At 37.6% G+C, this 25846-nt stretch overlaps 2 protein-coding genes across 7 annotated transcripts in view; one reads left to right on the top strand and one right to left on the bottom strand.

Moving 5' to 3' along the window:
• Positions 1-19987, top strand: part of GLDN (gliomedin) — a 103790-nt gene extending 83803 nt beyond the window's left edge. Inside the window, exons 2-10 of the mRNA XM_074880919.1 lie at positions 3438-3489; positions 5787-5804; positions 6990-7097; positions 8028-8174; positions 8878-9003; positions 13507-13587; positions 13673-13798; positions 14512-14662; positions 18038-19987. Of these exons, the coding sequence (XP_074737020.1) occupies positions 3438-3489; positions 5787-5804; positions 6990-7097; positions 8028-8174; positions 8878-9003; positions 13507-13587; positions 13673-13798; positions 14512-14662; positions 18038-18542 (1314 nt within the window). The 3' untranslated portion in view covers positions 18543-19987. The remainder of the gene's footprint in view (positions 1-3437; positions 3490-5786; positions 5805-6989; positions 7098-8027; positions 8175-8877; positions 9004-13506; positions 13588-13672; positions 13799-14511; positions 14663-18037) is intronic.
• A 647-nt stretch (positions 19988-20634) lies between these two features.
• Positions 20635-25846, bottom strand: part of DMXL2 (Dmx like 2) — a 54972-nt gene continuing 49760 nt past the window's right edge. For all 6 annotated transcript variants that reach the window (XM_074880911.1, XM_074880914.1, XM_074880912.1 and 3 more), the window contains 4 exons: positions 25196-25287; positions 24560-24612; positions 23227-23444; positions 20635-22123 (listed from right to left, as the gene is read on the bottom strand). In XM_074880911.1, coding sequence (XP_074737012.1) covers positions 21914-22123; positions 23227-23444; positions 24560-24612; positions 25196-25287 — 573 coding nt within the window. In that variant the 3' untranslated portion in view covers positions 20635-21913. The remainder of the gene's footprint in view (positions 22124-23226; positions 23445-24559; positions 24613-25195; positions 25288-25846) is intronic.

Genomic DNA, 25846 nt, shown 5'->3' with positions numbered 1-25846 from the left:
TAGTTGTGGGGTTTCTTTAGCTAAGGCCATTTATGTCCTTGTGCTTTGAGTTTGGAATTTGCAGTACAAGACTTCGGCAATTCAAAGAATGTCTTTTTATTGAGAGGCAAAACTGAAAGTGGATATTCAGTTCTAGCTTCTAATTCCACTTACCAAAGTAGCAACATTTTTAACTGGACCTTACTGGAGTGTTTCATTTTCTGTAGTCTTAAAACTACATGGTTTTGTACTCAGAGTGGTCTTAAAATTAATGTGAATAACAGACATTTCAGCTCTTTGGCAATTCAAAAAAAAAAGAAACATTATTTTAGATCGAAGTGGAATGTATATTGTTATTTTTTTGAACTGTAATTCTCAAGTTACTGTTACTGAGCAGGGTTATTTCAAATTTGAAACCTTAAATGACTTTCTAGAAACATATAGCAAAAAAATTGGGAAAAAACTATCTCTTCTTCAGAATTTTTTTGGAGGAGTTAATGTTAAAAGATTTGCTGCCCCAGTGAAATATTTTTTTGTTCTGCATGTAAGCTATTCATCAAAACGTTTAGTTAAAACTTTTTCCCATTTCTTTTAAGAAATCATCTTTGTGTTTGGCAGCTACAGCTCATTTTGTTCCATCCAAGATGAATCACTTCTCTGAGTCTAAGGGATCCACAAATAAAATTATCAGAGAAAGGATTCAGATCCTGACAGGGATTGCCATTTGCCATCCTGACAGGGATTGCCATTGCATTAAATTAATGCCATTTACTGTTAGGTGCTCAGACTTAAACCGTTAGTGGCAGTTGGATGTCTAGGTAATTCTGACAGTGGCAGTTAAATATGTTACTCTGCTGTCATTGGGTAGCACGTATGGATTAAATGAATTCTGTTGCCCTCGCCAAATAGCACCAAGTGACACAGTGTATATTTTAACAGCACATGGCAAGACTATTTACTTGTGCAGCTCCTCTGTTTAAATCACCACTGAGACTACTGCTGTGTGCAATGTGCTTCATTTAAATGTACATATCCTGCAGGGAGTTGCTGGGGTGTGTGTGTGTGTGTGTGCCTTTTTGTTCTTACAAAATTTCCATCAAATATTTTTCATTCTGGCTGCTCAGAAGAGTGTGTGTGTGTGTGCAGACCCGCTTGCTCAAGGGGAAAAAAGTCCTTAGAAACATTTTCAAGCACAACCCCCCCCACCCCTGCATTTTTGTATCTAGCTCCCACTAATGTAATATGAAGACTCAAATACATTTTTAGTGTGAGACAAAGTTCCTTTCAATTGGTGAGATGATCCCTGCTGCCTTGGTGGGCCACAGCACAATGATTCTCCAGCCTCTGTTGAATGTGGGCCCTGAATGGAGGTTTTGCCTGAGCAGGATCTGTCTTGTAGTGGAGGCAGAGATTTCTGCAGGTATCAATGATCGGGGAGATCTGTTGTGGCCACTGTTCAGGAATCTTTGAAATAACTAGGCATCAAAAACCATATTTTAGGTTTAATACCATGAGTTTATTTTTGGTTCTGGGCCTTTCATTTACTTATGCATTTATAAATATATATGTTTATTTTGTAAGAGAATAAAACAGGAAATTGGCAAATCTGCTGCTGTAGGAAGGCTGATGAGAGGGGAACAGTCCAATAAGTTTGTGAGCAGTAAGTTTGAAAGTGAGATTTAAGGCAGTGCAAGAGGTGTGGTGGCTTATGGATATCTAATTATCTGAGTAGTTGCTTCATAGTTTAGGTTGTCTTTTTTTCTTTTTTCACCTTTTCTTCATGAGAAAACTAAGCTTTTAGCATTTAAATAAGATAGTTTTATCTGTAGCTTTTCTTCATGGCAAAGCTGATGCTGGCTGGTTGCATGACTGGTGTACTCACCTCTCATAGAGAAGCTGGACGTTCTGTTGTAGCCTATTTGCTATAACACGCTTCTTGAGTGCCATGGTTTTTGATTGTCACCTGAATTGCACTGACTGGTAAAAATAATGCTGCTGAGATAATGCTGCTGAGATAACTGGAGGGCCCGGAGGCAATTTATAATCACTTCAGAAACCTCAACGAAACCATTTAGATTAAAATGCAGTTTGAATTAGAGCACACATGGACAAAATCTATTTTACAAATTACAGGGTAGAAGCCAAGTGGTTTGGGGGGGGGGGGGGGGGGTGCGGAGGGGAAAGAGAACAAGCAAATTCTGATGTTCAAAACCAGTTAGCTCTTATCAATGAACTTAAAATGAGTCTAAAACTTTTAATTAAAAGAGCTGTACCAGCACAGTCTGGAATACAGTAAAATCTCAGTATGTATCTGGCAGAAGTGAAATCTGTAGTCTAATATAGTTTGAATTTGCAGCAAAAGCATACTTGCCATCAGAATAATTGTCCTTTATTTCAGTCTGTTAGATTTGTCACTTGAAGCTGATGATGCATTAATTTTAAAAATAAGGATTGACTGGCAAATAACCTTGCTAGGATTAAACATCAGTCTGCCTTTCAGATTGACTTGCGCTTGTTTGTTTTTTGGGTCTAGTGCATTCCATTATTTGTAAATAGAGTAATTGTACAAAGATTAACAAATGTGCATCTCTGGGTAAATAGTTCATAAATTATCTTACATTGCATAGCCCTGAAATAATAATCTTTTTCTTTTCTGACTATAAGCATTAGACTTCCCCAAAGAGTTGAGGTACCTCCAGTGCTCATGTTCATATTATTCTCATTTCTGCTGGATGTTTTGATGAGTTGCAAAACATTTTAGTGTTGACTCTCAGCATGCAGGACATGTGAAGTGATTGTTTGCACTGCCAAAACCCGTGTATTTTGTAAAGATGACTTTTTAATTGATTACTTTTAGTCTACTCTAGATTAAAAGCATCTGTAAGAATGTCTCTTCCAGCTTGGTTTTTATAAAGTCTGTCATTGTTGGGGTGAAGTATTTTGAATGGACAAAGGTTCATTCCACATTTGCAGATCTTGGTTATTCCAAGGTAAGAAATTGTTTACTTGGAGCGTAGGTTATCTTTCTCACTGGATATGCTATGCTGGAAAAATATCCATCATTTGATATGAATATAAGTGAAATTGAATGTAATTTTTATTGGCTGATGTTGGCTTTTAATAACTTTGATAGATTCAATGTATGGACAACCACACGTGTTTTACAGTAATGTGTGAACTTTAATGTCTAGATGATGTATGGGGTTGTCTGCCCAATATTTTTTTCATATTTTCAGTAAAGTTTAAAATGAGGTATATTGAACAGATTTCTATGAGAGAATCACTGCCTGAAGAGGTAGATGGTGTCACAATGTTACGGTGGCTCTAAACAGTTTATTCTTGCAAGCACAGAGTGGACAGTTGTATCTTTCCGTTTTGGAATTATTTCTGTAGGTGAAGGAAACTACATACTTTTATGGCATGGATTGTTTTCAACTTTACTTTCTTTGCAATATTAGGTCCAAGTGATGGTGGATTTATGTAACAGCACAAAAGGGATATGCTTAACAGGTATGTTTATTGCCTCTATCATTACACCTATGTTTCCTTCAGGAATACAGAATTACAATGTTTTCAACTTGAGGTCAGTGAAGATCTATGCTATTTACTCTATTAGCATTTGCATATCGATTAGGTTATTTATTTAAAAAAAAAAAATAGGTGCTACTTTGGGACTAACCTATACCTACTTACTATAAATTCTGGAATTTAAGGAGCTCAGTTGATGTTACTTGAAGCTATTTCTTTCCCATGTAATTTTCATAAACAAATCTTACAGACTTGAGTGTTTAGAATAGGAGTTGAGGTTTAGTCTTGGTATTTTTGCATATGTCCCCACACTTCAAGGCTAACATGGGATGAACATACAGGGTGTAGAAACTTGCTTCTATAGTTGTAACTGCTGTGGAGTAGTAGGAGTTAGATGAGCAATGTGTTTGCCTCCCCTGCATTGGACCGTGGGAACAGGGCATTGGGTTTCACATCTTACCAGTGAGGACTTGGAATGGCTGATGGCTGGGACAAGAGAAGATGGGAGAAGTTTCTATGAGATTTGGTGAAGAGAATGTCAGGTAGTAGCCAATTTAAGGGCTGTGGTCCAGCTTTGAAGCCTATAACAGACTGAGTCATGTGTTCTTTTTGGAAATGAGAAGATTAGAAATAAGCCACTTTTTATGAGTTTAAGAAAATGCTTCACTTGCTGTCTGGTTTGTATTGTCAAATGGCTATACAGTCCATTTGGCTCAACTGGTTTCAACGTGAATGAGAATTACCATAGTACATACAGATACTAAATACTACTTCTGAAATTGTAGATCAGCTCTGATTGCAACTGAGGCTGAACCACAGACAACCTAAAAGTTTGTTTCTTTGTCTCCAGACTTCTGCATTCACACTACTTGGTGCCTCCTGCGACTTTTTGCTCTCTTGAAACTATTAAATTTTGTCTGTATTACTGGCTTTCTCTGCTATAGGTTTCTGTGACACTTGCTGCTTTGCAAGCAGCTTTCTTGCTTGGATAATTAAGATCCTCAGTTTTTGAGATGAGGAAGTAATGGAATGCACTAATGGATGTAACATTGTAGTGAGGAAAAAATGGTCATTTACTGGAAAATTGGCAGGAAGATGTTAGCCGATGTTACTGCCTGTACTGATTAAAAGGGATAATTGCTGTAATGGTATTATAAAATGATTTTCACTTTACTCATAAGGCTTTCTAATTAATGCTGAAAATTGTCATCTTTAGGGAAATCTAGTAATTACTGTTATTTTCTGTTGTAAAGAGTTTTGTTGAAACAAGACGGTACTTTGGCTGGATAAAAACGTTCACAGAACTGATTTGGTTCTTTAATTGCAACTACCACCTTTCTTTGTATTTTCCTAACCTGCTTTTCCTGTGGTTTTTTTTTTTGTTGTTGTTGGAATTTTTTGTTTTTCCTTTTTTTAATGTGTTTTGGGGATCACATAAGATAAATTTTGTTACAGAAACATTTTCTCGTTTATTCTTGCTTTACTCTTGCCTGCTATGCTTTCTTCTCATTAAGGCCCTATACTTGAACTAGGTCAGAGAGAGTGAGACAGATTTTGCTGAATAACTGAAGCAAGTCCAATTTCTAATACACCAGTGAGGTTCTGTGGGGAGCTTGGTCCAGTCTGGAGAACAAGGACATGTGAAAAGCCCAGTTGTGATTTAGATGTAGTTAATAGGAATGACAAGACTTTTTTTTTTTTTTTTTCTTTCTTCTCCTTCTATTTAAATAGTCTGAACCCTGAACTGCAGTGAAATACCTGTAAAACTCGGAGAAGTGTAGCACGTATTTTTAATGTGTATTTTCAACAGGATTTTTAATTGTGACATTCATCAGTATTGTAAAGCTGCTATTCTTCTCCTGTAATGGGATCTTGGAGAACACTCATATAAAGGAAACGTAATGATTGTTGGATGCCTTGCACCCAGGGCATTGTAAAGGCACTTAAGCCCCTGACAGTGTGATTACATTGTAGAGGTGGTTGTTTGTCAAACGTTTATCAATTGAAATTTGCAAAAAGCAAAACCTCTGTGTATGTGTAACTGCTTTTAAGGATACTCTTTCAGTAAGTCTGAGTTTCTGCTAATGCTCAAATAGTTATTTATAATACAAAGCAGTTAAATCCATAGGTGTTCATTTTGAAATTTGAGGGGCTTTCCTCCCCTTTTACTGTTCTGATCTAATGCTAATCAATTCAATTTGAAATTGCTTTTTGTCTTCTTGCTAGTTTAAACTCACAGTTTCTTCTTTTTTGTGTTCTTTTGCTTGTTCTTGTTGTAGGCCCACCCGGTCCCCCAGGTAAGATACTTGGACAATTGCAGTAACATTTTTGGGTAATTGAAACAGTTGCTGGTACAAAATGTTGAAATGTAGAAAGTATCTTTTATAGAATAGTCTTCCTTTGCTAATTAGAATGGGGGAGGGTTGAATGACTGCCAGCCTTTATAATTTTTGTATTTAGGTCAACTCGTGCCCTGAGAGGGTGGAAGTTTTAAACATTATACTTCTCTAGTGGAGAGAGTAGAATAGTTTCACATTTGCTAAAACATATTTGATCGAAACCAGATGGAATTAGAACTATTTAAGTAGCATTTAGCTGAAGAGATGAGTGTATATATATAAAATCCCCCCCAAGAAAACTGATATTATAATTTAACACTACAAACCTATCTTTAAAAAACATTGGTTACTGATTCCACCCTCCTACCTCCCCCATAACTTTTCCTGCTTTCTTACTTAATTCTCTTTCTGTTCTCACCCGTGGTTGCTAGGCTGTAGGGATGATTACTTGCCTGCTTTCTGTGCTGCTTTAGCTGTGGGTCTGCTTAGAACAATTCTCTGTATCGGAAAAGTATCAGGTATTTTGTTTCTGGGGCTTCAAGTAGCAACAAAGAGGGAGTGATGTCTTCTCTACCAACCAGTCATGGTTTGGCTCTGCAGTATTCTGGACAAGTAGGTAAATGCTTTTCTTGTGTTAGATTAGTCTGGCCAATATCATAAGCAACATTAAAGCTTATGTGGCTTGTGGAAGATGTTATAGTCACTGCCAAATTCAGAAATAGGATAGGTTCCACTGTGTTTGTCCTTGGAGGGGAAAGCAAAAGGCCAATCTGTGCTGGCCTTAATGCAAAACGTGTGCAGTATTCATTTCAGTCAGTTTTCTTATCCTAAGGCCAGGGCAAAAAAGCACCTTACTGTTTGGTTTCATCGTTTTTTGTTTGTGGGTGGGTGTTCTTTGTTTGTATTGTTTGGTTTGGTTAGGAGGTGGGGGTTTTGTGTGTGGTTTTTTTGTTGGTTTTTTTCTTTTTATTTTTTTTTTTTTTAAGGAGGATACTCTATTGGCATGGAGAACATAATGGCCTATTAGAGGATTTTGTAGGTCTAAGGAATACATATAAAAACATACTATATGTTAACATAATAGGTTTAAGCATAAATTGCATTTAACAGTGAAAATTCAGTTATGCTGTTTGGATTGTTCAGGGCCCCCCGGACTTGATGGACTGCCTGGCTACAATGGATCAGATGGAGTCCCAGGTATACCAGGACAAAAGGGAGAACCAGGAATAAATGGAAAAAGAGGAAAAATAGGTATTTTTTTTGGTTGGTTGTTTAAAAAAGAAATCCGTTCTTACTGTTATATTCAGATGTAGTTACTTCTAGACCTTTGTACAGAGAGAAGGGTTTCAGTGTTTACAAAGAAGTTGCATGTTACAGAATTCTGTAGCATTCATTGTCTTACACTATCTTTGGTAGCTTACTTCAGACTTACTCCACAGCAAGGAAGATAGTATACGTACACTATAGAATATTGCAAATTAAAGATATTGAATGCACTTAATTGAACGTCAGTATTCTGAACTTGCTAGTAAATGCTATTATTGTGAGAATATTTCCATTCCCTCAACCTGCCAACATCTGGTGGTGGAAGTTGTTACATGTTACTACAGTTTTGGTTCAAGATTCATAATAACTATGGCTAAGTGCAAAAAGTATGTGAATTAATCATGCTTCTAACAAGTGTAGAGGGAGATTTCTAGTAGCCATGTGAAAATGTTACTAGATAGCTGGATCTATACTCTGTTGGGACAGTGGAAAATGTTAAAAGTGCAATGTGTGTTGTAATGTTACAGAGTAATTAAGAAAAACTCTAGAGGAACCATGAAAATGCCCTTCTTTAATGCCTTACAAATGTGAAATGAATATATTACTTGACATCTTCCCTTAGTATTCCTACTTACCCAGAAATTCTCCAGATGAGGTTAATGAGGCCCAGGTCTGTACATTTCATTCGAAACTCGGAGATCACTAGGTAAAGACTGTCTTATTTGCACCAAGTGGATTGTACACAGTTTCCCTTTGTATTAGGTTACAGTGTTGTTTTGAAATCAGAACGAATTTACAGCTACCCACTTAAATACAGGTGAAAAAAACAACTAGAGCAAGTATGTTTTGTATTTAAAAAAATATATTAATTGATGCTTAATACTGGAATGGTATTGAAATGCTTTTTATTTCTAGGTGTCCCGGGACCAAAAGGTGATCAAGGACAGAAAGGAGAACCTGGAGAAATAGGTTTACCTGGCAAGGACGGTATGCCAGGAGGAAAAGGAGCAAGAGGAGCAAAGGGTGACAAGGGAGATGCAAACAATGATGTGATATTAGAAGGTAGGAAGAAGTGCTCTTAGGAGCTGTCTTCTAATGGTATACTTGACAGAAAAAGATATACTCTTCTTCTGAAGCATGAATGTGATCTGCAAGAGTAGGGCCAATGAGCATAACCATGTTATCCACAGTGAAGTTTGAGTATTGCTCTGCCCAGGAGATTATGTTCTCTTTTTAATGCAAGTCTTCACAAAAATATTTCTGCCTGGGCTTTGGGTTGAGGTGTACATGAATTCCACCCTTTGTAGCACACTTCTGGAGAGCTGACCTCCTCCTGCTCTTTCTTGCAGTGCAGTTTTATTTTTCTGTTAGAAAAAGAGGGGTGGATTTCCACTCAGGAATACATGAAGCAGCCACAAATATATATAAGCTGTGTAAAATTATACCACTGTAGCATCTGAAGTTGAGGTCTTAGAATACAGTAACTAAAAGACAACAGTGCTTTGTGACTCTCTAACGTGCCTGTAATCCAGACAGATAAATTGCATTGATGTCCTACAACTTGTGAAGTTCTGTATTGGTTCACCTTCTAACAAACAGCATCCCAATGAGTTTATTGCACTGTATTTCTGTACACAGAAACCTCTTGAGAAGAGAGAGGCTGTTTTAGAGATCTCTCAAAGTCCATCATATGGACACGTGCTGTTCTCTGCGGGTTGCCTGTTGTCTGCAGGGCCCATGACACTGTACTCTGTTTTGGTCATAGGTGCAAAAGGTGAACCTGGACCGCCAGGGCCCCCTGGACCACCTGGACCCCCAGGGCCTCCAGGAAGACGTAAAGGTAAAGGTAAAGCACAGCTTCAGGAGAACATATACAGCAGCAAATGCACAGGTTAGTTCTTTCCAGTGTTCTGTTCAAGATTAAACCCATTGCTCCAAGTCTCACAAAACAGTAAGCATGTGTTTAATTTTGCTGGCATCAGTAAAACTGCACAAACTTAAAGCTGAGCACGTGCTCAGGTGTTTTGCTGAAATATGATTTGGATAAGGCAGCAGACTATCTCCAGTATAATATTAGTCTTTTAATCATGCTGCGCTAATGCTCAAGCAAAGTATTTACATGTGGTGTTTTCTGTTAGATGGGGTATGTTTGGAAAGTAAGAGAAATGCAGTTGAAATTTTTAGCTTTTAAATGCTGGATTTTAATTTTACACGTAGATAAGAGCTTTTTCTCAAATAGATTAAAATTGTGCCTCAGATAAAATCCATGTGTGTGTGTGCATATGCCCATGTGTGTGTTTCCATGAGTACGGTGTTGCCTCTGCTGTGTGGGACACATAACAAAGTTATTGACATATATCTTCTCCTCTAGCAGGTGCCTGATTGGAAGTACTCTGCTCTTTTGAACAGTGTATTTTGTAACTATGTTGACAGATACAGTGTACTGAGCATATTTTTCCATGCCTGATGTTTATAAGGATTTAAATATATTAATAATAGCTAAATACTTTGGGGAAGAAAGTGTTGGTGCCAACGTGATACCAAAGACTATATTAATATTCTAAAACCCTTCTATAGTAAAAACATTCTTACTGCATTTTTATGGATATTTATACTTATCATAGAAAAAATTAATTTTAAACTGGATTTTTCAGATGGACTTTAATTTCTTCTTTCATATTCTAGTGGGAATAGTTTCTAAGAGGTTAACAGGGACGTTGAGACTGTGAAAGTATTTGCAACTTTTGTAATCAACTTTATTTTCAACATTGAAAAAAAAAGTAATCTCTGTGATCTTTGATCTCTCTAATGCTCTAAACAACTCTGTTTTGAATTAGAACTATTAAACAAGAGTTTGATTTTTCTGATGCTTTTTGGTGCCAGTTCAGGCACATGGGGGTGGGGGAGTGGGCGCGGCTGGATAGGCTGGTGCTTGGAAATGTAGGATGTTCTTACTCATTTTCTTGTGAAAATCAGCAGCCATGTTTTACAAGTATTTCAAGATCCGTGTCTGAAGTTGATGGACTTTTGAAAATTTTGGCCAAAAATGTTATCATACATTCCTGAAAACTCGCTCTCAGAAAAAAAATCTGGTTTTGAGATTTGCATTTCAAATAATTTCTGCATACTGGAAGAGGAGAGCCTTTTTTTGGCCAGTGCAGAATTAGCAGTAGAAGATGAGAGGAGCTGGTCATTTGGATGCTCAGGAATATGGGTTCTACAAACACTGTGGTATTGTGGTAACTGGAAAATTTTGGTTCAAAGTATTAGCTGATTATGGAAAGCAAAGAGAAGCTGGTGCAAGAACAGCACTGTGTTTCTAACTCACTCCAGCTTGAGAACAGAAGCAGGCTTTTGGTTTTGGATGTACGTACTGGATCTGGCTGTCCCCGTCCTTTACCCCAGATGGTATTGCATTGGAGAGGGGTGCAGTTTCCAGTGACTGTTGCTACCTCACAGTTCTGGGATGAATTTTCCCTCCCGGCTGAGATGCCTGCTTTCAGGGGGTCAGAGTGATCCCATAAAAGAATAGCAAAGGATGTCTCAGTTACTAATCTTTCAGGTTTCTGGAAAACAGAGTTATCTGTGAGGGTGTTTGGTGAAGTGGGGTTGCTTTTGTAACTGGGAATGTAGTTTCTTCATAGGTACACTGAAAGGGAATAGCACAAGAAGTTCATACAGTTATTAAATGTGAAACAAGCAGAGTAATTTGTATGTCTGAGTGAGCGGCTGTGTGGTGTTTTGTCGCCAGCTGGGCCTAAACCATAGCAATGCCTCACCGTTAATAGGGTGATATGTTTTTATGTCACCATTATTTTGCATTTGCTGAGATGAAAAATCTCTTTTTTTCTTCTTATTATAAATGCTGTTAACCAGTGAATAATAATACTGGGTGGAACATATATCAATTATTTCCGCCTCTTATTTTTAATATAGCATGTAATTGTCATTGTAGTAGCATGTAAGAACCTCAGTCAGGAGATTTGAAGTATCAGAACAAAGTCCAAAGAGCCTCCTTACAATGGAAAATAGATAGCTGGAGCAGAAATCTCATCCTGTTTGAAATTCAGAAATGCATGAACTGTTGTACAAGATATAATTGGGCCATTTACTCAGGTAGCCTGTTCTCAAGTGTTGAAACAGACTGAAGTGCTTTGGAGGATAAGCTATCTGATGGATTTCTGATAGATTTTTAAATCCCAGCATGCAAATGGGGGTTATACTCAAATAACTCTGCAAAGATGAGATCTTCCTCAATGAGCATTTACGTTTTATAAGTCAGTAGGCTGTGAGAACTTGTTACCAAAATTCAAAGAATAAAACAGCTTTTGTAATTAAATAGTCATATCCCTTTGAAGAAAAGAGAATACACATGGTGATTTACAACTGTAATTAACTTATTACATGAGAATAGTTTCTTTAAATTAGATTTTCAATCAGGTAAAACTTTTATTTCTTTAAGAGAAGAGAATAATTAGTTGGAAGCTCAGGTGTATTTGATCTCAATGGTACTGTTAGCTAATTCTAAAAGAAACAAAAGATCCCTGCTCCACACTCCCTCACTCCCTCCTTCTCACCCTCCCCAGACACACCAAATCAATACTTTTAATGTCTTGCAAACTCCAGGAACTCTCAGCCAGAATATTTTATGATAGGAATCAGTAGAATATTTTATCTTTTTTAGATGGAAAGAAAGCAGTGAAAAATTCACATAAGAGTCTCTGATTGAAAACTGTCTCTTTAATCTTAGTTGCTTTCTGTTTCATGCAGCTGAAAGTCCTCAGAGAGTATTGCAAACACTCTCAAATGCAAATAGTGCACTCGACTTCACTACAGACACTGACCTGGTCCTTGCCTGCTCTGTAGTCTTAAGATAAACTACTGTATAGAGAACTGCTCATTCAGTTAGCTGTATCTGTTAGACTCAGCCCAGGAAAATTAACTTGTGCATTGCAACTTAAAATTTCTGCTGAGTGGGTTCATTTTTGAGATATTTTGACAATATTTTGAGATCAGAAGCTAGAAAGGGTTCTAGAGGGATTGCTAGATTCTAGCTATAGGGATTCATCTTCCCATGGTTGGATGGACTGTTTGGGCCTTATTTTAGAGATACACTGTGATCACTTACAAACTTTCTATGTCATATCACCAAATGTCCTACATAAGTGGGTGGGAGAAATATGTGTTGTTCTTGGAGTATTTTCCTTCTTCATAAACAAAGAGAGGATATAACCTGAAGGAGAAAACAACAATGCACTATAATCTGTCCTTTCTTTCCTGAATGTCGTGGTACCCTTTCAGCAATACTTGATAGTTATTTCATATTTTTACTACCTTTCTCATTTAAACTTCATCACAGCCCTGTAAATCCCAGAAATACATTGGAAATCAACAACAAAAATGCATGTTGAAAAGAATTTGCATCCTGCATGTCAAGCAGTGTGAAATGTGTAAGGAGATGAAAGTTAAGAATGGAATTAGAAAACAAGGTTACAGTGAAATCAGGATACCTTCAGCAAAGAGCTGAGAACTGTTCTCTGGTTATTGATTCTAAGCAAACTGAAATGTGTTGGATTGTTTTAAAGGCAGAAGAGGTAGCTGGATTTATCGAAAAGGTCCATAAATAATTTTATTCAGGCATTGTTTTAACAGTAAATGCAAAGAGAAAACCTAACCAGTTACTCTTTAAATTGTTGAGGGGTGGGGAAAAATGTTTCCAGGTGTTTATTGGTTTCTAATATGGACCATTTCTATGTGTGTAAGGAATATAGTGTATAATTTCCCTTAGTGTTTCATACTGCTGCTTTAACGGCATGGATGACTGACCTGCGTTCTTATGCATTGTGTGCTCTGTGTATTTGTTAGTATTTTACTACTGTCTTGGGCATTAACAGCAGGAGCAAAACTTGTGTTGCCTACAGAATAGACCTCCTCTGCTGGTGTTTGTAGATTTGGGCATGAAGCTTTTGAGTTTAGCCATCACTCGTTCCCAAGAAAGCATTTTGGTATTACCGCTAAATCAGCCAGCTGCCAGCTATTGCAGTTGTCTGAAGTTATCGAAGGAAAGGGGCAACTCTGTCTTTCTAAGCAGCTACTCAGAAATTCACAGCTAAGGAATGAAATCTCTTGAGCAAAATTAGTTACTCCTCAAAGCTGACTGTCAGCCTGACAACTTTAAGGAAACAAACCTGCCCAAACACTTTATTTCCTTCACAGAAGTGAGAGCATGTCTCTTTTTATCTCATTTTTTGACCAGACTAACCTAAGCTTTTTTCCCCAGATGAAGCAAAATCCCAGTTGTTGTTCCTTTATTTTAGTGGAGTCACTGATGTGTACATCTGTCATGTCAAAGATAGAAAAATGACATGGTTTACCCTTTCTCTCTCAACTCTAGGTGAGACATGTGCTGTACCAAATGATGACACCCTGGCTGGAAAAGCTGAAGACAGAGCCCCTGGTCCTTCAAAAAAAGATGGTAACCTGCTACAGAGCGTGACTAACTGCTACTTAATGTTTTAATGTCACAGATAGATAATGGACATGTTCTTTTTCTCTACTAGAATGTGTCATAACATCTGTAGGAAGTCCTATTCACATTGTCAGCGTACAGCAAACGTTTGGAACTTGGATGCGGGAACCTGCAAATATAAACGATGAAAGGATTTGGCTTACCACGCATTTTTCAGGTACACTAGTAGTAGTCACTGATAAAACCAGTTGTTATAGTAGCGTTGCTTTCTTAATTCCTTCAACCTAAACTACTATTTCTAATCAAGTATGATTTTTTTTTACCCACATCTTTTTCAGAATATTTTCCATATTACCTGTATAATACTTGACTGTACATAGACCATTTGTAGTATCTTTAGACATTTTGAGAGTGAGCATCAGATTTTGAAAAGAGTTTGAGGATTTTAGGTTTTTTTAACCAAGTTGAAATGCCTGTTGTTCATGCCTTTTTATTCTTTTCTTTCAACAGTTTCCTGTAGCTTTACTTCCCTAAATTGTAGTTAGGAGTTTTGCCTTTTTATTTAGCTAGGCATGAAAATGAATCAGATGCTGCATGAGCTACATTTAGTGCAGGAGAATTTCAAGGACCTAACTGGAAAAAGGAAGTATTTCCTGTATATTTACCAACGGTGTTCAGTATTAGAGCTCATCAGGTCTGTGGAAAGCAGGCCCTTGAACACCACCTCTATAGACTTTTTTGGTGTTTGTCTCTGGATTATTTTATCACGTTCCAGCAAGTTGAATCACTATTGAAAACACAAATGCAATTATTGTCTGTCAGATATTTGATTGAGATTGACTTCCAGTAGAGATTGAATTTTAGGGTAGAGATTTCAAAATTACATGAACCAAATGATAGTCCTTTTTTCATGTTTTCCCCTTCATTTAGGAAACTCTATAAAAGAATATGAGAATTCCAGTGCCTTGCTGAATGACAGCTACAGGATCATTAACATCACAGGATTCTTTTATGGATGTGGTCATGCAGTACAAAACAATCATCTGTACTATCAAAAGGGAGGAACCAATGTCATTCTGAAGTAAGTCAGACATAGTTGGCTTAAGGCAAGAATGTTGTGGAAGGAGGAATGGGTTAGTGACAGAGGTGCACCTCAGAAAAGCAGATCCCTTTCCTTGTACCATTTTATGTTTCTTTTTGGTCCTATCTAGAGTATGAAGAATGGTTCAGAATCCTTTCCAGAACAGAAAAACTAATTCTTTCCAATCTGTAACTAGAATGTGGGCCACCAGCTTTCCACCTGTGTGTGCAGATGCTGTGGGAGGGGAGGAACTGGGAGGGTAGTCCAGGTCTGTTACTCCGCTGTGACGGTCAGTTCTTTAAGCATTGCTCAGGCCTGTGTCTGAGCGGGTAACCTGAGTAGTTACTACTGATAGGACAGCTGGGCCTCCAGATGAACAAGATGCCATGTGCAGAGGTGACAACAGATCTTTCTTTTGGCTATCCTGGGGTCTCATGGGTTTCTATGACACGTTACATGGCTGTGAGTGTTCTTGCACTTGGATTCTTTGCTATGTTCATAATTGTGAGAAAGAAACGGGAGCTGACTATGGAATTTGGGGGTCAGAAAAAAGTATTTGATTAAAAAAAACCAAGCTGTGCATCTATCAGCATCAGAGTAAGAATTAGTTCTGCTGCAGCTTGTGGGACACAGGTGAGTGGTTATATGGTTGTAGCACACTTGTGGAACTTGGCTTTCCAGAGCTGCTTGGTGGGTTGATGCACGTGCTTTGCTCTCGGAGAGAGCGTTCTGAGCTGGTAGGGGCTGAGTTAATGCTGCTGGTGCAGAGGAATGCACGAAGGCACCAGCTGAGGACATGGCGACCTGATGAATTGCACATTCCTTTGTGGAGGGGTGGCTCCACTCTTTGATTTCCTTGTAATAAGAAGTTCCTACAACTCTCCTGATTTATCTCCCTGAATTGGAACTGGGAATTACATCTTTGTTTCTTCAGTTTCTACTGAGGACAGAGACAGACAATACAAATCAAAACCAAAAAAGAGCCAAAGAAAGGCAGTCCAAGGGCAAGTGAAAGATTGCATCTGCTTTCAAGTTCTCTTACACGACTCTGATGTTTGAGCCAAGAACATTACTGTACTTTGATGTCTGTTCCCAAGCAGGTGTGAGTGCTGCCTTCCTATATTTGTTTGGATGCCAAGGAATGTGAGCAAGCTGCTTGGATTCTATAATATTTATTCTGCCAGAGACAAGCCCACTTTTTGGCAACCTCCTTTAAATATCTTTAGGGCTTTTTGTTTATACGTCTGTAAAAGACCATGTCTGTCTAAGCAATCCACAGTGATAGGACAGAGGTTCCTGGCCTTTGCTTGGGTACCGTTAATTGGGAAATGCCTTCACGTACGGATGAACACAGGCTATTTGTGGAATTTTCAAAACCTCTCTAAGAAGTTGCTGAGAGATGGCCTTTCTGTTCAGTTATTCACTCTTAAGATTATTTACCTTCAGCACAGATGGAATGAGGCACTATGAATTCTGTGACAGTGAAGTCCTTGATTTTGGGCTGCAGAAAATCTTTTGGGAGTTTTTGTATTGATTTAATGGAAAGAACTGGTGAGGACCTGGTTGGTTCATTTTGCAGATGTTGAAAAAATACTTAAAAGGAGTTTCCTGTCACATTTAAAAGCTGGTAAAGCTACATTTTTCTGACTTTGGCAGGTTTTCTCATGATGATCAGATCCCTGACACTATGACTGCCTCATCCCTTCTTCCTTTGTTTCACAACATGCTTTCCCACCTCTGTTACTTTTGCTTGACTTCATTCATGTTAGCGATCAGAGAAGTGTTTGCAGCTTGAGTTCCCTGTGGTTGATGGAAATATTACACGGTGTCATGTTGTTTACCCCAGGGTGCCAGAAGATTAAGGAATTTCTGAACCATTTGGAGTTCTAGGCTAGAGTGTCCTTGACGGGGGCAGCGGAAGAGAACCTCAGGAATTAAACCTCACTTTTCCGCTCCTTTCAGGATTTTCACTTAAGAGGAAAAGAGAGGCTGTTCTGTGTTGTAGATCTTGCACATTTCTAATGAATCTCGAGAAGCTTTTTATCTTGTTGGCTCTTTATAGAAAAAATCCTGAAGAAATCTGCATTTCTGTGACTATTCCTGCTAAGGGCTGTCTTCCTTGCCCTTGCCTGAGGTTATTTACAAACAATGAAGCAACTAATGAGATTAACTGGGTTGACAACACACGTTTCTCAGAAATCTTCTCCAGCCTTGAAGCCTTTCTTATTGCATATATATGCTGCTGGAACATGGAGTTGCTGCAGACATGAGTTTTATGAAAGCTGAGGGGAATCATCTAGTTAGTCATTCCTGACTTTTCTTTAGATGATTTTTCCAGTATATGCTATCAATGCCTCTTCTACAGAAGAAAATAAATCTTCCAGTATTTTTCCTTCTATTGTAAGTTCCTGGACCTGAAATGTTCCTGTCATTAAGCCTGTCTTTTCAGAAAACTTTTGTAACTAGCAGGTTCGTGTATTGAGAAATGTTTTTCCTCTACTTGAGGAACGGGGCCATACAGTTAGATAGAAGTCAGACAATGAAATGTGCTTCATTACGGAAGGCATTACTGAAACGGATAAAGCGTACTCTCCCTGCCTTTGCTAAAGGACTGCATTATTCAGTGATTAAATGCTAACTGCAAATGTGTCTTGATAGTAGCTGATTACCCTCTTAAACTAGTAGAGGAACTCAATTTAGCTGCCCAATGCTGCTGTCCTCAGATTATCGTCCTATTAAGGAATTTCAAGGAATAAAAACAATTTTATACATCAGTGATGAGACATTCAGGCTGTCCTGTTGGAGGCCAGCATGAGGTCAGAATTTTGGCTCTGCAAAAGTAGAATTTTTATTCTTTTGATGTTTACTTGAGCAAATCACTGCATTATCTGAACTGTTTTCAAAAGAGGAACTTTAAGACTAGGTGAACCTGCCCAGAATTGATGCTGGTTTGGTAAATCACATTTTCTCCCTTTAGTCCCCACCTAGTAGAAAGCAAACTTCTGTACAGATTTCATTTCACAAGTTTGGGCTTTCACCTGGTATCTAATGCTTTTTCATGCCCATTCCTTTTAGTTACTTCTTTCATCCTTGTGATAATAAAGCTCATAGACTAAATAAAGTAAAACCTACCCAAGCGAGTTCATGCTCTTGTGCACCTTTTAAATTGGTTATTGCTTTGGAATTTTCTCCTAGTGTTTTGGAAGGTGCTTTGAGTGGAGTACTTAATCTTAAAAGACATCAGAATGATCCTTGAAGTATTTTCAACAATGCTTCTATCAGTAATAATGTACTCTGAATTGATTCAGCCAACCAGTATGTATAAAAATGAATTTGTAGCACAACAAACCAAATTCTTACTTTATCTCGTTTCAGACTTGGGCTTGATAAAGCATCTCTGGGCACCCTGCTAATTAAAGATGCCTTATATCATGGCCGTAACTACCTCTTTTCTAACTCGAAGACGTATTTCAATGTAGCAGTGGATGAGAAGGGTCTTTGGATTATATATGCCTCAAGCACTGATGAAAATATAATAGTAGCATATATTGATGAGGAAACATTTTCTGTCATCCGTCATATCAATACTACATATCCTAAGTCCAAGGCTGGTAACGCGTTCATAGCATGTGGCATTATGTATGTCACTGATACCAAGGATATGACAGTAAGTTTTGCTTTTGACTTATTGAAAGAGAAGCAGATTGATACAAGGTTTAAGTTACGGTCTTCACAGTCTGTTCTTGCTATGCTTTCATACAGTCTAAGAGATAAGAATTTGTATACATGGGAGAATGGGAGCTTAATGGTATACCCTGTACATTTGGCAGATGAATGTATTTTAAAATGTTATGTACGGGAGCCATATTTGACTAAATAAGATTATTTAAAGCTATACGATATACACAGGGGGGTCCCTTTACTTGGTATAATTTTCTGTTCACTGATGGTGGTTTGTGAGTGTGCAGAAAAGGGAGATCAGGCGCCTTTGTATAAACACACTTCAGTTACATAGGCCATTCTCATCTTTTTAAAAGAATAGCTGTTCAATATTGCAGCTGCAACACAGCACAGACTTGCTTTTGTTTTTCCCCTGTTATTCAGCTGATAATTACATCTAATGTACATTGATTATTCCATAGTCATGTGCTCAGCAGAGACTATTTATAACTTTCAGTAGCAATCATCTTATCTGCAATCATTTTCTAGTTAGTGATTATGGTCTAGTACAAATGTCTAAATAATGAACTTCTGTCTACAAATACCTTTGTCACTTTCACTTAATACTTTCCACTGATTCTCTGTGAACATTTCTTTTGGACAAAGATATACAGCTGTTAAAAATAATTGGGATGGAAATAGTTGTTTAAACAGAAAAAAAGCAGAAAATTTCAAATTCGACAAGTCCAGTGAACTGTTACATAATCAAAAGCAAAATCCAGCCCAAGTACAAGGAAAATGGGAATAATGGCATTATTGAATATACATGAAATTGTGTTTAGTAAATGGAGCGTGGGAAGACAAGTAATGAGGTATAAAATTGAAGATGTAAAACTTATGATTAAAATTCCCTTTTTAACAGTGTTTGAGTTGCTTGTATTGCTGCAGACTATTCATTGCCCCTCACTGCCATGTAAACTATACCACTGTAACGTGCTTATATACACTATATTATAGTAAGGTACGTATCTCAAAGAAATTTTCCCCATGTTCATCCATGCAAATGAAAACATAAAATGAAGGGTATACTTTTTTGCTGCTATTCTTGGAGAAATAAAATAATCTGGAGCAGGAATGCATGTATTCATCATCATGCTTAGTGACTTAATTTACTGTTAATCTTAATTCAGAGATTTCACATTCAAATGTTTGAGACCTAGAGGTAAGAAATAATAGGAGCTTTTGGTTTTTAGTTTTGTTCTGGTGTTTCAGATTTCTAAATTTAGCATTGAAACATAAATCCCTACTGTTTCTTTGTGTATCTGTATTCAAAATCATGCTCTCAGAAAACCCCTACCTGAATTTCTAAGCTGCCTGTAGATACTGGTAAAGTTCACAGAGCTCATCCAAATATTTAGAAGCAAAGTATCACTTAAACCCCGAACTGCACCGAGGTGTTGAATACCTGTATGACATCCAGGCTCCATCAAAGGGATTAATGAATTTGGGGATGTCTGACTCTGCAGAACCTTGTCTAGCAAACGCGCAGCGACGCTTCAGCGTGTGGTACAGCCAGGGCTGGGCTGCACCCTCTCTTCTCAGCGTACCTGCTGCTTTCACCAAGGCCAGGATTCAGGCCCTGCACGCTAAAGAGAGGGATGCAGAGGGGAACCAAAAAGCATAGTTAATGCTTTGAACTAGTATATACATCAAAACTCATATACCAAGAATTCTGTCTATACGTATAAAGAGTGCAAAACTTCACAGTCCAGAGCTCCACTTGTGTGTACGTGGACTTCTTTTGACATCAGGGTGGGGTGGGTGGGGGTGTGTGTGTTGGTAGGTTTGGGTTTTTTTTGTCTCTTTTTTTGTTGTTGTTTTTTTAAAAATGAAATTATGGTACTAATAAAGTCAACTTTTTGGCAAAAAAACCAACTCAGCAGTATACTTGGGTAAATACAGTTCAAGCCAGATGTGCCAGTTTCTAGACAGTGTGCCTAAAAATTTCTGAATGTCATTGTTGAATCACTTGGATTGACCTCTTGGAGAAGGAGGGTCAGCAAATTCTGCCTCTTTTCTCAGTGACAGAACCAGGCTGTGTTTCTTGCAGCTGCCTTTGTCGGAGATGAAGAGAGACTCAATTCTCTTAACCTTATGCTTTTCTAGGACAGCTGAAAATAAAATGCAAATAGCTAATCCTTTTTATCTCAGTACAGTCTGAGGTCAAGTTAAAGCTAGCTCAGGCAGAATCCAGTCAATCTACTGGAGGTTAAGTTAAATCTACTTAAATATAAGAGTTCTGGAATGGACTGTTCCGTGAAATAAAAGTAATTTATTTAACTTACAAAGGGAAAGCTAAACAATGACATTTACTCTTCTTTCTTTTCATACTTCTCATACTTCACAGCCTGCAATTTAAAATCACCTTTGGAGAAAGGTGCTTTTTATTCCAGTATATTTTACAATACAGCACAGACATCAAAATTTTCATTGGAGGAATAAGACAGTTTGTTAACATTTAAATACGCTGACATCCGTTCCAGTCTCTTAAGAACATGGTTTTTTGTTTACAACAGAAAAATACATCTGACAACAGTAGCTAGTTATATTACAAGCAAACAATATTGAACTCTGCATAGTTTATACAATATACTGTGGTAATAACTTAATTACCAGTTTTATCCACTATTTACTAGCTGGCCACATAAAGCCTGACATTCATCTGAAATGTGGCATTATATGTTCCATTGGTATTTTCTTAACAGCTTCATTTAATGAAGTATTTTCTGGACAAATGAATTTCAAAACTAAAAGCTGACTAGAATCATGGATGTCTTCACTACAAACATTTAGTGCTTACAATACATTCCTAAAGTAAAGGCAGGTGTCCAATAGAAAACATAGCTGTCAGAAAGAAAGGAAAATAGTGTGCAAATTAAAAATAATTGCATTTAAAAATGTGCTGATGTGCAAGTTACAGTATCAACTGTGTAATAATAGTAACTGGGAAAAAAATCTCAGCATAAAATGATACATGTCTCACAGTACGTTCTTGATTGCACATGTTCCACGGCATTTGCATCCATTACACTTTCTTGCAAAAATCAAATACACTGAGTACCCTTAATTAAAACTAAACTATTTTACAATGGGAAGTTGTACACATGCTTCAATTAGTGGGAAAAACTAGAATAAAAATAATCAAAATCACATCAGAAATGCTTACTGACTTGTAGAGCCACAGTGTTTGTTAAGTGACTGACACGTGTCAGAATCTTTACAACACACTAAATGCAGCTTAGGGGTTACTGAGCAATAACCCCACCTGTGACTGACTGTACTGGGTTTAATTCTTTACTTTTACAATACAGTACATGCATTTCCACCCCAGTGATCCTTATGGGCATACTCCAAATATACCTGTTGTGAAAGTTGTCTTTTTTTTTTTTTTAATCTTTTTCCTCATAATACTTAATGCTGCAGCAACTGCTTTGAAAGGAAACAAAATGTTTCCTTTCCACACTGCATATCACTGTGTGTTTAGCTACTTAAAGGAACATTATATAAAAACAGGATTAGCTCACGTTAACGCTACAGAATGTCAAAAATGCCTGAAGGTACATTGAAAGCATTGGGAAGAACCCTCATTTTCAGCGTGCCGTCTGCTCCACAGGAGAAGATACGATTGCCTTGCACAGTTTCAATCTGGGTGACACCAGCACCAATATTTCTGAAAATGGACTGCTTAGCATGTTCATTTTTAAATGAGTGAATTAAATTATAGCCAGTCAGTCTCCACACCTGTATCAAAAGAATGACAAATGACAAAAGTTTAAAATGAGGATTTGTATTTTTTCCCTGATGTTTCAGATTCCTGGCTGTCCTAAACCCTATTCAGCAAACATAAATGGTATTTTTTTGTTGTTTATTAGCAACAATTACAACAAGTCCAAGAGTCTTGAGAGGCTCCTGATGAAGCATAAGGCAAGACAGCATAAGGCTACCTTAACATGGAGCAGGTATGAGGCTGCCCTGTGTTACCTGATGAGTAGTGCCCCTCTCAGCTTTTCCCCCCGCCAGTGAAAGCTGCAGAAATGCACAGGTTGCATTTTTATCCAAGATGACTATTATCAGCATTCCAGCAGCTTGAAATGCTTTTCCGCTAAGGAATGCTGCAGAGAGTAAGCTCTCTGCATAATTAATAAGCATGCAGAATGGTAGCACAGCTGCCTGAGGTCTCTGTCATGTCCCAGATTGCACCAAGACCAGGCCATGAAGTGTGTGGAGGCAGAGAAAGCAGTTGTTAAACAGCATGCAGTCCTGCTAAAAGGGACTCTACCTCCTTGTATTTCCTTCCTTTAGTATTCAGGAAATAAGCCCTTTAAAACAGGGACCGTATTTCTGGTTTTGGGTTTGGTTTTTTTATTGTTGTTTTTGTTTGTTACTACTATGACATCTCACAGTAGCTGTCTGGGGCTACAACATCAAGAGGAAAGACAGAACTTCGTGTTACAGAAACTTTACACAATGTTGAAGTTACTGAGCGCCCCCTGTGTTACAAAGAGAAATAGCCAACGGCAAAACCAGAACATTTTTAAGAGAGAAAAATAAAGCTAAGATTTCAGAATCATGCACGTTGCTTTATCCACTTAAAATTCAGTCACACAACTTTAAAAAGACTCTTTAATCTTCTTCAGCAGAGAACAAAACCTACTTGCTTTAGAAGAATATTAGTATGTTTAAGTTTATATTATAAATGTAAGGCAAGCATCCTGTGTATGAAATATAGGTTTGGGTTTTTTGGGTGTTTTTTCTCTTGTTACCACATTCATCTGGCTATTTACAGCATGCTGATCAACATGTGTCAATACGCTCCTTCAGCTCAATCCTCTCCAATACCTTACCTTCATGTTACCTTCTGCCGAGCCTGTAACAAAATAGTCCTCAGAAGGATCCAGTGCAAGGGCCTTAACAGCTGATTCATGTGCTTGGAAGGTGTAAAGGATCTGCCTCTGTCTGATGTCAAAGATGCAGATATATCCCTTCCTACCTCCAGAAATCAGCAGTTGATGTTTAGGTGCATACTGAAGTACTGTGGCTCCGTGATCATGACAAGTGAAGGCTGAAGACGAAGGATGTCAGAATTTAATAGACTTGAAACTGTAAGTAGCTTTTGATCTTAAGATGCATTTTTTCTATAAATTGTTATCTGAATATTTTCTAACTTGACAGATACATTCCTTCATATGGGTAATGTCTTATCAGCTGACAGCTTTTTGCTCTTGTGAGAACTATATAGATCTAATGCCCAAAACCCGATGATATGCAGTCTAATTTATTTTAGAATACAGGCACATACCCGAATTTAAAAAATTGAGAAAATATTAAATTCACCATATTAAGTTCAATTAAATTCATGAGTTAAAAAAATAGTATAGCTGAACTAAAAAAGTTAAAGTAAATATTAATTGCCTTATAGATACATATCATTATATTCTAATTTCCTAACCTACTTTTCGTAGAAGCCCTGCCTCAATTTCTTTAAAACAAGGCTGAACTTCTGGGGAATCTGCTAGTTTTAAAATATGAATCTCAGAATGCACCTATTGCTTATTCGAGTATTGCAGTTGTTTGCAGATGTCTATGATGGTTGAATTTTCTCTTTCAAAAGCCCAGGATACTCTGTTTGGATGTATGTATGTACGTATTTTTCTTTCATAGCGCAACACGATAGAATTTTGCTTTAGTTCGTTACATAAAGATGAAGTTACTGAACTTGGTCAGACACAAACATCTTGTTAAGAATCCAGTCCAAGTGCTGAAGGACCAGGACAGCAGACAGAAGGAGTTGCTTCTACAGTTGTCTTTTCCTCTGTGCTTCACAGAATACTGGATATACTAAGTGCCAGCGTGAGTGAAAGCCTGTATACTCATAAGAGTTCAATAGTGCAGCCTTAATTAGTCAGCTGTTAATTTTTGTCAGGACTGTATTCAGATATTACAGATTTTATTAATAGTGTCACAAAACCAGCTTGTGTATGACCTTCTTTCTTCATACTTTTTTATATAGAGCAGATTAACATCATGCTAGAGACTATATAGTACCAGTTCTGGTGCATTAGTATGCAACACATTTCTAGAGCAGTTCTCCAGTGCAAATTTTTCCCCTTGCCCAAATGCATACACATGCTGTCTTTCCTTAGTCAATAGAAGTTTCATTTTCACTGCAGTACTTACCATGTATAAGACTGTTACCAGATGAAACCAAAGTGTCCCAGAGGCACACATTTCTGAGTGGAAAAAAAAAAAGTCATTATGGCCTGTTGCTAAGTGATTCATGGGGTGACATGACTCAGAAAAGTGTTTACATTTTATGTCAAAGCCCAGAAGGTAGAACTGAACAAGCAGCCCTTGACTCTGCAGTCATTGGAGAGCTTGTGCAGAGTTAAGAGCTTTAATTCTTTCTGTGCTCTTTTATGCTTCTTAGTGGAACTATACTTCCTACCTTTCAGATAATCCTAGGTTGCACTAAGAAATTATAGAAGTTGTTCTTTTTAAAGAAAAGGAATTATCTTGCCTTTGCTGAACATGTTTCTCCCCCCAGCAACAACATCATGTCAAACTAGTTGTGTTTGGAATACACCTTGAAAAAACTGGTTAACTGTTGGCCACTCCTCACAAAAACTAAATTTGGGAAATAAGCTACTGAAGGAATGATGTTCAAAGAAATCACCTGGCAAGTTTAAGGTGTAACAAAGCTTAGAACACTGAGCCTTAAAATGTCAGCCACACATTAATGCACAAGAACTAGCACGTTAATGGAGATGAGTAGGTAGTTTTGGGTGAAATTCCTCATTGTTTCTTTAAACACACCTGTTATCATTGGACTGTCCCGATGTAGCAACTAGACTTGAAGAGGTTATAAATGCAAAGTCACTTGTGGTTTTACTGTGGCACTGCCAACTCTATTAAAAACAAAACAAACAAAAAAGATGCAATCTTACCAGTTGTAGTCTGCATCAAGAGTTACTACCAGTCTGATGTCACTGATAGTGTAACACAAGCAGTCTTTTAAACTAAGTTTAAAAACTGACGGGCAATGCAGTTTGAAACCTCAGAGAATGGAGCAATGGATTAAAAATCCAGTATAAAACAAAAAGATACTGAAATAAGTGAACTGTAACAGATCCATAATACAGTGTATCACAACAGCCTGAATTTCAAATTAAGCACAGTCTTCATGTACTGTTAAGAAGCAGTGAAAAGAATTGAATACTGTATTTTTACTAAGCCTTGAAGTTGTAAAGTCATTACTATCATCTCTGATTGTTAATTTAATCAAGGGTAATGCTGAAGTAGTATTTGTAATTACATTGCAGCTCATGGTTATTGTACAATTAGTTTTCCAAAGATGCATCATTGAAACTCTAGTTGTTTTGATCAAGTATGCCAGTTAAAAAGCAGCAAAATCAAAACCATCTCAGTGAAACTCTTATGCTCTTGGCCTGTCTGAAGTCTCAAAGA

Source organism: Strix uralensis, chromosome 11, assembly GCF_047716275.1.
Source record: "Strix uralensis isolate ZFMK-TIS-50842 chromosome 11, bStrUra1, whole genome shotgun sequence".
NCBI lineage: Eukaryota > Metazoa > Chordata > Aves > Strigiformes > Strigidae > Strix > Strix uralensis.
This window is presented reverse-complemented; position numbering and strand designations above follow the sequence as displayed.